Below are 14,646 nucleotides of genomic sequence, written 5' to 3'. Positions count from 1 at the left end.
CCTGATATAAAAATCATTTGGGCTCAAACAAAAATAAAGTGTGAAAATAGCAGCTTTTGTCAGGTGAAAATATTTATTTTGTAGCATATTTCAGATCAAAATTTTAACCTATATTACAAAATCTTTGAATAAATCCAAACACATGACCTGAAAGAATGATTCTTTTTCTTTACAATAATACCAAATTCATGAAATTCGATGCACTATTAGAGCAGCAATGACCGAATGAAAAGAAGTGTTTTGGTCCGTATCAAGTTCATTAAATATGCAAAATATCTCAAGTCATGAATATCACTTGGATGAAAGAAGCCACTTTCTTGGGACCTGCAGTCTGACTGGACCGCCGTAGAACAAAATGTGACCAACATGACCAAGGTATGACTCTGAAAAATGCGAACAGCTCATGAAATGTTCCTATCAGAGCAAATGTTGCACGAGCATATTTCGTGTTGATCAGAATGTACATTTTCAATATCAATTTTGATTTCAATTGTTAGTTGTGGCATGGTTTGAAGAAAACCTCTCTCACAAATATTTATTTTGTTCTACTGAAAAGATTTTTTTAAATGCTTCCTCGCTCGCAGCACTTTATATCACTTTCATTCGCCATATCTGGCGATCTCAACCTTTTTTTTTGGGGGGGGGGGTCATTACGCCAGTGCTGTCAATGCTACATTATAGAATAACGTCGGACACATAGACACACTTTTAAATTAACACTGAAAAATGACATCTTCCTTTTCTAAATCAATACTGAAAGCCACGGGACAGTGTTTGTTATTTACCTCAAGAACATTCTCTTCACCCTCTTGTCGAAACAGAAAGTATAATATATCTCCCTCGTACGTGCAATCAAAGGTAATTCAGTGAGAATAAAACATTTTCGCATTGCTTATCATAACGCACAAGTAAACAAACAGTTGCGTTTCCAAGAGTCCCTTGGATACCGTGCCCCGATTGGATGAAAGTTTTGACTCTGCGCCATGCATCTCTATGCTCTGCGCAGATGTCATTGTGATGTCACGGCAGAAAGTTCGTTGACTTCGTTTTTTTGGCCAATTACGATTGGCGTGCCCCTGTAATAGTCTTGTAAAAAATATTTTCCCGTTTTTTACCTTTCTACATTTATGTTATTTTTGATGGTGAGGAAGAGATTACGTTGGGAAAGAGAGAGGGAGAGCTGAGAGTGGGTTACTTGACGCCCCCTCTCGCTTTTCAAGAAAGAAATCATTGTTAACGGTTTAATATCAATATTTAAATTGGTCAGATTTTGCATTCATTCTTACTTAGCAAACGTCTCTCGCTCTCCCTCCAATCCCCTCCCCTCTCTCTCTCTCTCGACCATTTCCGGAACTTGGTCAAGTGTAAAAACAACAACAAACCGATGTCAGCAGCATTTTTGCATGCTGCATTCGCTAGCTACACGATCGCAGTTTCGAAACCACATCATCTCACGCTGGCTCGTCAAGATGGCGGGGACTTGCCACGTAGCACTAACTTCCGTGGTGATTTTCATTACCTTACTGTCCTTTGTCTCCATTGCTTTCTCAAAGTCTGAGGGAGAAGGTAATTGTATGAATGTAGTGTTATTTGTTGACTGCATATATATTTGAAATTCCTCGAAACATGATGCATTTTGTCAGTGCAAAGAAGCTTCTTTTTTTTCGATCGCAGCGTAAACTATGTGACGTTTGCGCCGTAACTGCTGGCGTAGGCCATTGAATTCGCCCCGAAATGCACGTAGCCCACCACGGTGCGCACTTTTTGCACAGTGCTGCAGCTAGCTGGCGCCTCAAATATTCATTCATTTAAATTGAAAAGTGACTCGAGACTCGGTTTTGTCTCAAACGATTTCATTGTTTAAGAGAGATGTAATTCCTTAGGCTTATATTATTAGCCGTATACCCTCGGCTCGATGCAACTGCGAGCAGCAAGTTGGCAAGGTTTTTTTTTTTTTTTTTTTGGGGGGGGGGGCTATGTATGTGTACCTAATAGTAAAAGGTGAGATGTCAAAGACGTTCCTTATAATCTTATGAGTTCATGGGCTGAAATTATCATGATAACTTAAGTCTTGAGAGAAATATATGATTTAGATTTTGAAAAAAAAATTGCTTGGCTTGGCATGTCGCATGGCCAGTAATTTTCACAATTTCAGATTGAAAATAAAAATGGTGCCCAATTTCTTCACACTCAATGACTTTACACATGACCTGGGAATTTCGATGAGAATAGCTGCAGTTTAAAGCTGTTACATGAAATGTCTGAAATTTAATTTTTATCGAGTCTGATTTTATGGATTTAAATGAATATCTCTATATTTCAGGTGTAAATAAATATGAGTGCACCTATCTCAGCTCAGTTCCGTACATCTTATTTTTCAACTTCATTGATGAGTTTTGGATATGAATGCCAGAAGCGGATCCAGGATTTTCCTAAAGGGAGAGGAGGGCACATTTTTCTGATAAAAAAAGAAGAAATTTTTTCACCTAACATTGCAGGTCATTTCGGCTACAGAAAATTTAAAAAGCAAATAAAAAAGGGTCCTCGCTTTCAAAGGGGGGGGCACACTTGGGTAAAAGCGGTATATTTACCTTACAAATTTTGATTATGGCTCTCAAAAGGCTGTGCCCCCTCCATCCGCCAGTGACCAATATATCAGGGCTCGACACTAGCGGCGGTCCGACAGTCCCAGACCGGTAAAATTCGCTGTCGGTCCAGTACATTTTCAGAAATAGGAAGATTTACTGGTCCGACTTGACCAGTAGAAAATATCATTGTCGGGCCAGTAATTTTTCCAAAAATAGCAAGATTTTAAGGGTCCGACATGTCCAGTAATAAAAACCATTGTTGGGCCAATAACTTTCCCAGAAATTGTCAAATTCACTGCAAACCATTCCCCCCCCCCCCCCCGATAAATTCTGTCATTCACACACAGAATACACACAGAATGAATTGCACATAAGTGTTAGCGGGTACTACAAATACATGTAGCCAGCCGCCCAATCCACAAGGTAAATTCTCTACTGGCTGCGCGAACGAAGCTTGGCTAAACTCTGGAAGAAATCTCTCACAGAACTGTCGAAATTCACGGTACATACTCATGAAAGGCTCTTGTAATGTCCATATTTCCTAAAAATTGGAGTAACTGTCATTTGTAAGCAGTAAAAGGAGAAATTTTCACTTCTGTTTGGTTCAAACAGATCGGGTTTTGGGTGATATCGTCTGAATACATATTAGCCCCACATATGCATTTATGTGTGTGTTGATACACTTGGTTTCTGACTTTCTTTCATAGCTATTTTAATTGAGCCAAAAAAAAACTGATAAATTATTTGATAGTTTTAGCTTTCTTCCTCTGTTTTCTTCCTATCTTTCTTTCAATCTTTCTTTGTTTCTTCCCTCTCTTCTTTCATTTTGTTTTTACTGTCTTTCTTTTCTATTTTCCCTTTTGTTATCTAATTCGTTCTTTCATTCTTTCTATCCTTTGAAAAAATATTTTTCTAGATTTCTTTTTTCTCCCTTCCTTCCTTCCTTTTTTTGATATTTTTCTTTCTTTAATTCTTGAGTCCATCCATCCTATATTCATCTCTTCTCTTCCTTTCTTTCCTTTCTTCTTTTTACCCTTTTCTTTCCTTCATTCTTTGTTACTTTCTTTGTTTCTTTCTTCCTTCCATCCATCATTTGTTTACCCTTTCTTTTTTATTTCTTCTTTCAGCCCTCTCATTCATTCCTTTCTTCTATCTGTCTTGTTCTTTCCTTTATCCCTTTGTTAAATCTATCCTTTTACCTTTCCTTTCTTTTTTGACTGCTTGCTTCCTTTCTCTCCGTTATTCTTTCATTCCTTACTTTTTTTTGTCTCTCAGTCTTTTTTTCTTCCTTTCATCTATTCTTTTACCTTTTTTATATTGCTTGCTTTCCTTTCTTCCCTTCCTTCCTTTATTTATTTCTTTCCTTCTATCATTTTACCTTTCCATTATTTCTTCCTTAATTCCTTTCTTAGAACTTTCAATCCTTCCTTCCTCTCTTCCTTTTTTCATTCTTTCCATCTCTCCTTTACCCTTTCTTTGTTATTGCTTCTTTTTTCTTTCCTTTACTTCTTTCTGGATTTGTTCATTCTTTCTGTATTACTTGCTTCATTTCTTTCCTTCATTCCTTTTTTCTTTTCTTTCTTATTTTTGTTCCTTCTTTATTCCTTCCTTTCATTTTTTAGTTCTTTCTTTTTTTTTCCTTCCTTCACATCCATCCTTTCTTTACCTTTTCTTTTTTCTTCCTTCCTTCCTTCCTTCCTTCCTTCCTTACTTCTTTTCTTTTATTTTTCTTTCCGTCTTTCGTTACTTCTTCGTTTCTGTCTTGCTTTCTTTTTGTCCTTCATTTCTTCATTTTATTGAGGGGGGAACGAATTAACGAAAGGCTAGAAAAATAAACTTGCGCCTTTTTTTAACGTTTTCTTTATTTTTTGGGACCAGTAGATTTTAGGTTCGGACCAGTAAAAATTTGAAAAACTGGGTATCAACTGGTCCGACATAAATAGGTTGGACCAGTAGAAAAAATGGGTTAGTGTGGAGCCCTGAATATAATGATGAATTTAAATGAATATAGGCTATAGCATGCCCATACATCTAGCCTACTTACCATTTATGATTGTATTTATGATTTGTTGTGCATTTCTCAGTATTTATTGGCAAGATTTATGATACTGTCACCACTACTGCTACTTTCATATGTTTTGTTGGGGAAAAAAACCTGACTGCAATCTGATTTCATCTGACAAATTCCAATTGTTTTGAAATCTTGGAATGAAATCTGCTCCTCGAGATATGCATTTATTGCAATGATTATTTTTTCCCCCATGTTTCACTGGAGATCATTTCTCTGATGAAAATCAAATGATTTCTAAATTTATATAAGTAGATCACTGTGATAACTTTGATGGCCTTCTTTTTCAGGCAAATATGGAAAGCTTCTCGTGGTTACCATAGCAACTGAAGAAACTGATGGGTTCAGGAGGTACATGGATTCTGCTGAGGCATTTGGACTTAATGTGAAGGTAATTGAAAGTATAGATGATAATAATAACAGCTACAACAACAACAATAATAATGATAATAAGTTGTTCTTCCAGCTGGCCCTGCATAACAGCAATATCATTACCCTTCTCCATTCTCATACATTGTGCCCCTGACGATGCAGAAGGTCCCAGTTTTTAAGTCTTTGGTAAATTAACTGACTGTCAGTTGTGGGGTGCAGGGTTATAATTTTACAGCCCTCTTCATCACAGACGAAAGTGTGGGAGTATATCGTGTGGGGAGGAGATTATCTGCATTATTTTCCTCAGTCTAACCAGATTTAAAAAAAAATGAAAATGTAAATTGCATCTTCTTGTGCTCTTTTTTGTTTTCTTTTACTTTTATTTTGTTCTCTAGAAGTTACAGATTGGTCAAGTAAAATTAATCTATGGCTTGCCAAAATTAATAGCCTCTTTTATCCACTCGTTCAACTTTTAATTTCACTATACCGGTAATGTAAATTGTGACCAGAATCTAATCACAATGAATCCTCCTTATGTATCTGAATTGAAAATTTGTCTGTTTAAATTCATTTTCAGTCAGCTGCATCATCAAGACATTGACAATAATTCTGTCGAACTATGATACAAGAGCCAAATATTGAATCAGGGAAACAACTGATAAAAGAGACTGGAGCTTTGGTCTTTACCAGTACCAGGGGGGGGGATACATGGGGGCTAGGGGCGATTTGTCCTCAAAATGTTCCAAAGAACCCTGTAAAATCCCAATTCATTGCCAATTTGAAGCTTATCCAATGTTGCAGGATTAGGCAGTGATTTGCGAAAAAAGTGGTCCCCGAAAATAAGAATTTCAAATATATTTCTTAAAAGACAGATTAATTGTATTGTGTGCATTTGCATTGCTTTATTGAAGTAAGATACCACAAATCATGAAAATGTATAAAAATATCTGTCTAAATGCATCTGTCTTCATCAAAGTTTCATTTGATTTATTGTGGATGTACTCTATTTATTGAAGTGTCAATGTCAGTATGTCAAATTGACATTGTCAATATGTCAATATTTGTATACTAGGATGTAACCTTACCCCTGATATAAAAAAAAAATCTATACTTCGTTTTCTGTCTGACAGGATACTTTATTTTACTTAATTTTCCAGTCCATATCAGGAAAAGTATAATCACTTGGGGATTATTTTACAAATAGTCCTGGCCCTTTTCTCTGCCACATTTGCTTCCTCAGCCAGTTAGATGCCACTATTGTTGTTGACCAATTGCTTTGTGAAAAGCCCCACACCCCCCCCCCCCCCCCTTTGATTAACCAGGAAGTTACTGGGCAGGTGAATGGTTTTTATTGTCTGTCTTTTTTTAAAGGAAGACAGACAAAAGATGACAGGCTGATTAACCGCAGACAGGAAGTTGTCTAGAGTTCATGTTCAATGTTAGTTTTGTAGTCTGTGAATGAAGAGGTTTTGGAGCCCAGGGCCCTGTCTTATAAAGAGTTGCGATTGATCTGATCAATCGCAACTATGGAAAGCCAGCAAAGTCAACATATAAAATGCATGTTTGTTAAAAAAAATCTAGATGTCCATAAATTATTTGATTTCTTGACAATTTGGTTGTCTTCTCTTTTTGTTTACAAAGGACATTTTGCAAATTTCCTGGAGAAAAAAATTACTACACTGATGGATTTCCATAGAGTTACGATTGATTGGTTAATAATCGCAACTCTATGTAAGAGGGGGCCCTGATCTGGATACATGTACATCAGTGTTTTGGAGAGACTTGTTATCCATCAACTCACTTTTAAAACACATGATCTGTGAATACTACCAATTATACTCAAATGTTTAGAAATGGATACAGGTTTGATGTGTATTTAAACTTTTCTGTCCAGTTTGAGTTTGAAAAGATACTTTTCTTTAAAGACTTACCTTTTCCCCCCAATATTCTTGCTCTCTGCTTTTTTATATTTTGCTTCCTCATCATTCCCCTCTCCCCCTCCTTCCGCTTCTCTCCCCACGCTCCTCTCTCCCCCTCCCTCTCCTCATCCCCTCTTGTCTCTCCCGCCCTTTGTCTTTCCCCATCCATTTCCTCTCATCCTCTTATCTCCTCTGCCCTCTGCTCTACCCCCAACAACTCCCCCTTGCCCTCTCCCCCACCTTCCCCCTTCCACTCACCCCCACCTCTCCTATCCTCCTCCCCACCCATCTCTTCGAATTAGGTGGTAGGAATGAACCAAGAATGGAAGGGTGGTGACATACAACGCTTTCCTGGTGGAGGCTTCAAGATCAACCTCTTAAAAGAAGCTCTAGCACAGTATGAAGATGATGAAGAACTCGTCATCATGTTCACTGATAGGTCAGTATTACTATCCACTCAGTCGTCACCATCATTTATTTCAGCACTATCCCTCATTCATTTGCTAATAACATTCCAACCAGGTGTTGGGTCTTTTTTTCAAGTAGAAAATACTGTTCCCACTGGCCTATCGGTGTTGTTGTTGTTGTTGATCTGTATGATCATTTTAAACTTAGATTTGATGATTTTACAGATGAGAGTGAAGTTTATTTAAATGAGTAAGATGCTGATCAATGATGAAATGGTGACAATTAATGTTTAAAGAAATTAAATCATTGCTACAATGTACTTAGCTGTGAGGTTTTTTGTTTGACATCATTTGCAGACTTACTTTCGGTTATGGACTCGCTTATAATCATTGATTTATAATTTGTTTTGTATCCCCTTTTATTATTTCCTTTTAGCTATGATGTGATCTTCTTGGCTGATGCAGATGAGATTTTAAGGAAGTTCAAGGCATTCCAAGTGAATCTCCTCTTCTCCGCGGAGACCTATATCTGGCCGGACAAATCTCTTGCGGTAAATTAGGAAAAGATCGTTGTTGTTCTAATACTCAAAGCATTAGTTCATACCAGCTCTATGACTGTCACATTGAAGTGCATGTGGTGCTAGTTTAGCAGCTGTTACATAAGTAAAGGTTAATTCCTTTTGGGGCCTAGGGGCCGTTTTATAAAGCTGTTCGTAAGATAAGAGTAATTTTAAGAATGACTTGTGAACCTTTCCTATCCGCTAAACCATCACCAATGAATATACCATTTACCCACAAGAAAGGATCACCAGTCATTCTTAAAAAAAGTCGCTCTTGACTTGTGAACAGCTTTATGAAACACCCACCTGTTTCAGAAAGAGTTGAGATTAATTGCAACTCCAAAAATCAGACGAAACCTGGGGCCCAGTCGCAGAAAGAGTTGCAATCAATCGCAACGCTAAAAATCAATCACAACTTGATTTTCAACCAATCAACAGTAAACATTTAGGACATGATTTTTCGACTTGCGTGTAAACACAACTCTTTCCACAACTGACCCTTGATTTCAACCCAACCAACCATTTAAATGCATGTATTAGGGGCTTGCGCTTGAATTTTTTAGTTTTGTTTAAGCACAACTTCTGCAACAGGCCCCTGGACACACAGTTGATACAATTATATGCAACATTTATACAGCACTTAACCTCTGATGGGTTATAATGAATGGATCATTGTTTGCTGACGCAAGAGGTTATTGTGTAAAGCACTGGAAAGACATGTACATTGTACCTGTAACAGAAAGTGGTTTCAGACCATCATTTCGTCAGTTCCAGGTATTTTCTGATCGGGAAATTTACCCCGATCAGTAAATACTAGGTAATGTTGGCAATGTGAAAGCAAATTACGCGTAATATTCCCGAAAGAAAATACCCACTAAATAGAAGGTACTTGGCAAAATTACGAGAAGTTTCGCGGGGATTTTTCCAAGGTCGCAGGTATTTTGGCAATGTGAAAGCAATTTACAGGAACCTTTAGCCCAGCTTGTAGTTGGGTGCGGGTGCCGTGGGTGGCTGCTGAGCTAGTGATTTTGAATCTCGGCCTTTCCTGCTTATTAGACCATACTACACATACACATTCAGGAACTTATCCCAAAGGGTATGTGTGGGCGGTGTGAATGCAGGAATAATTAACGGGTATTTTTTTAGCCTAAAAAAGTTTTCGTAATTTTACGGGGATTGTTATGATCGGGGCAGTTAGAAACCACCTAGAGACATTTTGGGGAAAGCAAATCCTGTGTACCAGCGAGAAATTCATTCATTGGCCAAACAAACCGTTTTTGTCTTGGGCAACTGTCGTGACTGGGGAAGTGAGATAATGACTTTCACGTAACCACAAGGCAATTTTCACTGGCATTTTATAATGTCTGCTGATCATTAATCTTGTTCTTCTCTTGGTGATTTATATCCAAATGGTGTCAAATCCTCCATGAAACCAGAATCATGTTTCACAAAGACTTGTTATAATAACAAATGTACAATCCCTAAACAAATTTTCTTTCAGCCAATCTGATTGAAGGATGTTAGTATCTTTTTTCACTGAGCTTGCGAACAAGTTTTATGAAATGGGCCCCAGAAGACAATCTTCTTTTAATGCCGTGTTTCTACCCACTGCATACTATTACCAAAAAGCTGAAAACACAAGAAGAGAAACGTACATGGATTTTATGTGAAGGGTTATCAAAACTTTATCCAAAGCTGCAGCTCTCCCTTTGTCCTGCAATGATGATTACATGAATTGCCACTTCACCAGAGCTGCCAAGTAGTGCAGATTTTCTGCATTTAGTACTTAAAACTGAGAAGAATACTGATGGTTTCATGCAGAATACTGATTTCTAAAGTTTCAGATTTACGTGCTGTCTCTAGTATTTCTTTGAAAATACTGATTTAATCACCAAGATACTGATGTTCAGCTTTAAAGGGGAAGTTCACCCTGAAGAAAACTTTGTTGTAAAAATAGCAGAAAAAATAGTAAAAAATATTGGTGAAGGTTTGAGGAAAATCCGTTAAAGAGTAAAAAAGTTATTAGAGTTCAAAATTTTAGATTTGTGACGTCATAAACAAGCAGCTGCCCCATGTGTTATGTAATATAAAATGCATGAATTTCAAATTTTGTATGGTTCCTGATGACTTAATTTTGTTTTCTTATCATGATCGGGTGTGAAATGATTTGTCTATTGATATACAAAAGTTACAGTGAAAACCATTTTCAATTTTCTGAGAAAATGACATTTCATTGATTTTTTACCATTTGCTGTGTAGGAATGCTGCTCGCATATGACGTCACAAATCAAATAATTGAAATTCAAATAACTTTTTGATTATTTGATGAATTTTTCTCAAACCTTCACCAATATTTTTTATTATTTTTTCTGCTATTTTTACAATAAACTTTTTGTCAGGGTGAACTTCCCCTTTAAGGGTACAGACATGTTCTTGTTCAGGTTGGCTGCTCTGCTTTGTGCAAAACTATCTCATGAGCCTATCTACTCTCATACTTCCTTTTAGCCTTCCCTTTATTTATCCTGAAAACTTGTTTTTATTACTTTAACTAATTCAATAAATCCACACTTCTCTCGCATTCCTCTTTTAGGACAAGTATCCTCCAGTTGAGAATGGCTACCCCTATCTCTGCTCTGGTATCTACATGGGGTACGCCTCCTACATCTACAAAGCTCTCACCTACAAACCTGTGGAAGATTTGGACGATGATCAGCTTTTCTTCACACATCTCTTCCTAGATTACAGGGTGAGCGATTCACTTTATATTTCTTAGGTCTGCAAACAGTTGGTTTATTCTTGGAAAGTCTTATACCACATTGAGTTATGTTCACTCAGTCAACAAGCAGTTGGTCTATTCTTGAAAAGACTTATACCATATTGATTTATATTCACTTGGTTTAAAAGCAGTTTGTCCATTCTTGAAAAGTCTTATACCACATTGGTTTATGTTAACTTAGTCAACAAGCAGTTGGTCTATTCTTGAAAAGACTTCTACTATATTGATTTATGTTCACTGGGTTAAAAAGCAGTTGGCCGTTCTTGAAAAGTCTTTTACCACATTGGTTTATTTTCACTCGGTCAACAAGCAGTTGGTCTATTCTTGAAGTCTTATACTACATTGGCTTATATTCACTTAGTCTACAAGAAAATGGTCTATTCTTGGAAAGTCTTGTACCAAATTGGTTTATATTCACTTGGTCAACAAGCAGTTGGTCTATTCTTAGAAAGTCTTATACCACATTGGTTCATATTCACTTTGTCGACAATTTCTTAAAAAGTCTTATACCACATTGGTTTATGTTCACTCGGTCAGCAAACAGTTGATCTATTCTTGAAAAGTCTTATACCACATTGATTTATGTTCACTCTGTCAACAAGCGTTTGTTCCTTCTTGAAATGTCTAATACCACATTCGTTTATGTTCACTGGGTCAACAAGCAGTTGGTCTATATTTGCAAAGTCTAATACAAGCAGTTAGTCTACTTTTCAGGTAGTCTCATACCTCAAGGACTAAACCCATTTGGTCTAATTGTCATTTAGTCTTCATTGCAATTGGTCTAATACTGACCTAGACAAATTCTCATTGAGTCAAATGCACAGTTAGTCTAATTTGGTGGTCTAATTCTTAGATAGTCTGATACCACATGGACTACACTCATTTGGTCTACTATCAATTTGGTTTAATTGTAATTAATCAACATTACGCTTGGTCTAATACAGATCTAGTCTAATTCTCATTTAGTCTAATGCCCAGATGGTCCAATTTCCACTTTACTTATCATTTTTACTTTTTCAACTAAAATTCGGTTCATTATAAGTTCATCTCATTATACAGTCCGACCTCTCTTATCCGGACACGTTGGGACCAGCACCAATCCGGATCTGGGAGACCCAATATCAAATACACGCAGCTGCGCTGCCGGTTGCCTCCCCAGGCCAACGGGGGTAGCTACACTATTGTAGTGGGCGTACAGACAGTATTCACTGCAGTATCATTGCAAATTATAGGCAGTGTTTTTGTCATGCAAATATACCAATACATAGTGCTCTGTTTTATTCTTCTCTTTACAGGAAAGTTGGAATATAAAGCTAGACAATCCAGCAGTTATCTTTCAAAATATCAATGGGGCAAGAGGTATGTATTCCAAAAGCAATATTATGTTTGTGCTGCAGTTCACTTTCTATACAGTGCGTATCAAAAAAATGTTTACACTTTGAAAAAGACCTGGGAATTAAAAAATATACAACATGTGGGTAATTTTTTCACTTATATTCTTGGGTTTGGGTCTCATCTATCCAATGGAAGTAAAAGTGTCGACAGAATGTTACACTTGAGTGAGCACTTTTCCATTTTTGTAAAGCTCGCAGAAATCTGTTTGCGCAGAAATACTCGTTTTCACGCTGTGACAAGGAGAAAGGGCGAAATCAATCTTACCCTGCGAAACATTTCTCATACATTCTCCTTGCCCTTGTAGTCAATTGAAATAAAACGAATACATTCAAGCATTTTCTAACAATTTCGCCACCCAAACTGAAATTTCAACACTAAGTAAGCACAACCTGTACCCTTTTTGTGCAATGCTTGATCTGAGGATATAACTGAATCTGAAGAAAGGTTTATATCAGACATCTCCAGCATTTTTTCACTAAGTTTTTGTCTCACCTGCATAGCAGAGTGAGACAATAGGCGCCGCTTTTCCGACGGCGACGGCGGCGGCGGCGTCAACATCAAATCTTAACCTGAGGTTAAGTTTTTGAAATGACATCATAACTTAGAAAGTATATGGACCTAGTTCATGAAACTTGGCCATAAGGTTAATCAAGTATGACTGAACATCCTATTACAGTTTCATGTCACATGACCAAGGTCAAAGGTCATTTAGGGTCAATGAACTTAGACCATGTTGGAGGAATCAACATCAAAATCTTAACCTGAGGTTAAGTTTTTGAAATGTCATAATAACTTAGAAAATATATGGACCTAGTTCATGAAACTTGGACATAAATGATTTTTATGTCACATGACCAAGGTCAAAGGTCATTTAGGGTCAATGAACTTTGGCCGAATGGGGATATCTGTTGAATTCCCATCATAACTTTGAAAGTTTATGGATCTGATTCATGAAACTTGGACATAATAGTAATCTAGCATCACTGAACATTTTGTGCAAGTTTCAGGTCTCATGATTGAGGTCAAAGGTCATTTAGGGTCAATGAACTTTGGCTGAATTGGGGGTATCTGTTGAATTACCATCATAACTGAAAGTTTATTGGTCTAGTTCATTAAACTTGGACATCAGAGTAATCAAGTATCACTGAACATCCTGTGCGCATTTCAGGTCACATGACCAAGGTCAAAGGTCAATGAACTTTGGCCGAATTGGGTGTATCCGTTGAATTACCATCATAACTTTGAAAGTTTATGGATCTGATTCATGAAACTTGTACATAAGAGTAATCAAGTATCACTGAACATCCTGTTTCAGGTCACATGATCAAGGTCAAAGGTCATGTAAGGTCAATGAACTTTGGCCATGTTGGGGTTTTTTGTTGAATAACTATCATATCTCTGTAAGTTTATTGGTCTAGTTCATAAAAAGTCGACATAAGTGTAACCATGTATCACTGAACATCCTGTGCGCGTTTCAGGTCACATGACCAAGGTCAAAGGTCAATGAACTTTGGCCGAATTGGGTGTATCTGTTGAATTACCATCATAACTTTGAAAGTTTATGGATCTGATTCATGAAACTTGTACATAAGAGTAATCAAGTATCACTGAACATCCTGTGCGAGTTTCAGGTCACATGATCAAGGTCAAAGGTCATGTAAGGTCAATGAACTTTGGCCATGTTGGGGTTTTTTGCTGAATAACTATCATATCTCTGTAAGTTTATTGGTCTAGTTCATAAAAAGTGGACATAAGAGTAACCATGTATCACTGAACATCTTGTGCGAGTTAGAGTAGTTTTCAAAGTCAGCGCTGCTGCTATATTGAACTGCGTGATGCAGGTGAGACGGCCAGAGGCATTCCACTTGTTTATCATAAAAGTTGGTCTACATTTAATTTTTCGTTTAATACTCGTTTGTCTACACTTTTCCCAAGCTTGGCAATGATTAACAAAATGAAAATCAAGCCTAAGCCATTCCATGTAAATCACAGCTCAGTGTAAAACAATATCGTCACGACGGGCCTCGGTGTTTGGGGGAGCGGGATGGGGCAATGCACTCTTCGAAGTGTTTTGAGCGAGGAAACAAGTTAAAAGGGTAAAAGATATCTTCAAATCAATTTAACTAGCTAAATTCCACGTGTTCTTCATTATTAAGGTCTACTTTTATTCGCATAACTATTTCAAAGTTCTGCGCAAATCATTTTTCACTAACTTTTCAAAAATAAGTGGTGCTCTCTCAAGCGGAAATATTTTTCGACAGTTACATCATCATTTGCTTAAATGGATCTATACCAATGTTAGAATGTGGACAAATCCCCAGGATATGACCAATTTATAATTTTACAGGATTTTTTCTAAGTGTAACCTTTTTTTTGATACGCACTGTATAGTTCTAGTTGTAAACATACTTGCTTATTAGCAAATATTAATTTTGTTTTTATAGATTAAATTTGTTATATTGATGTTAGAATTCTCGAAAGACTCACAAGTGTATTCATGCTTTTAAAAACTGAAAAGAACTTTGTGACCTTTCAATAAAAAAACTAATGAAACTTGAAAA

At 37.0% G+C, this 14,646-nt stretch overlaps 1 protein-coding gene across 1 annotated transcript in view; it reads left to right on the top strand.

Annotated features, from left to right (window-relative positions):
* Positions 1–1,398: 1,398 nt before the first annotated feature.
* The window catches only part of LOC121427643 (procollagen-lysine,2-oxoglutarate 5-dioxygenase 1-like), a 32,123-nt gene continuing 18,875 nt past the window's right edge, over positions 1,399–14,646 (top strand). Inside the window, exons 1-6 of the mRNA XM_041624148.1 lie at positions 1,399–1,566; positions 4,947–5,047; positions 7,250–7,386; positions 7,791–7,905; positions 10,505–10,660; positions 11,986–12,049. Of these exons, the coding sequence (XP_041480082.1) occupies positions 1,404–1,566; positions 4,947–5,047; positions 7,250–7,386; positions 7,791–7,905; positions 10,505–10,660; positions 11,986–12,049 (736 nt within the window). The 5' untranslated portion in view covers positions 1,399–1,403. The remainder of the gene's footprint in view (positions 1,567–4,946; positions 5,048–7,249; positions 7,387–7,790; positions 7,906–10,504; positions 10,661–11,985; positions 12,050–14,646) is intronic.

Source organism: Lytechinus variegatus, chromosome 14 (genome assembly GCF_018143015.1).
Source record: "Lytechinus variegatus isolate NC3 chromosome 14, Lvar_3.0, whole genome shotgun sequence".
NCBI lineage: Eukaryota > Metazoa > Echinodermata > Echinoidea > Temnopleuroida > Toxopneustidae > Lytechinus > Lytechinus variegatus.
This window is presented reverse-complemented; position numbering and strand designations above follow the sequence as displayed.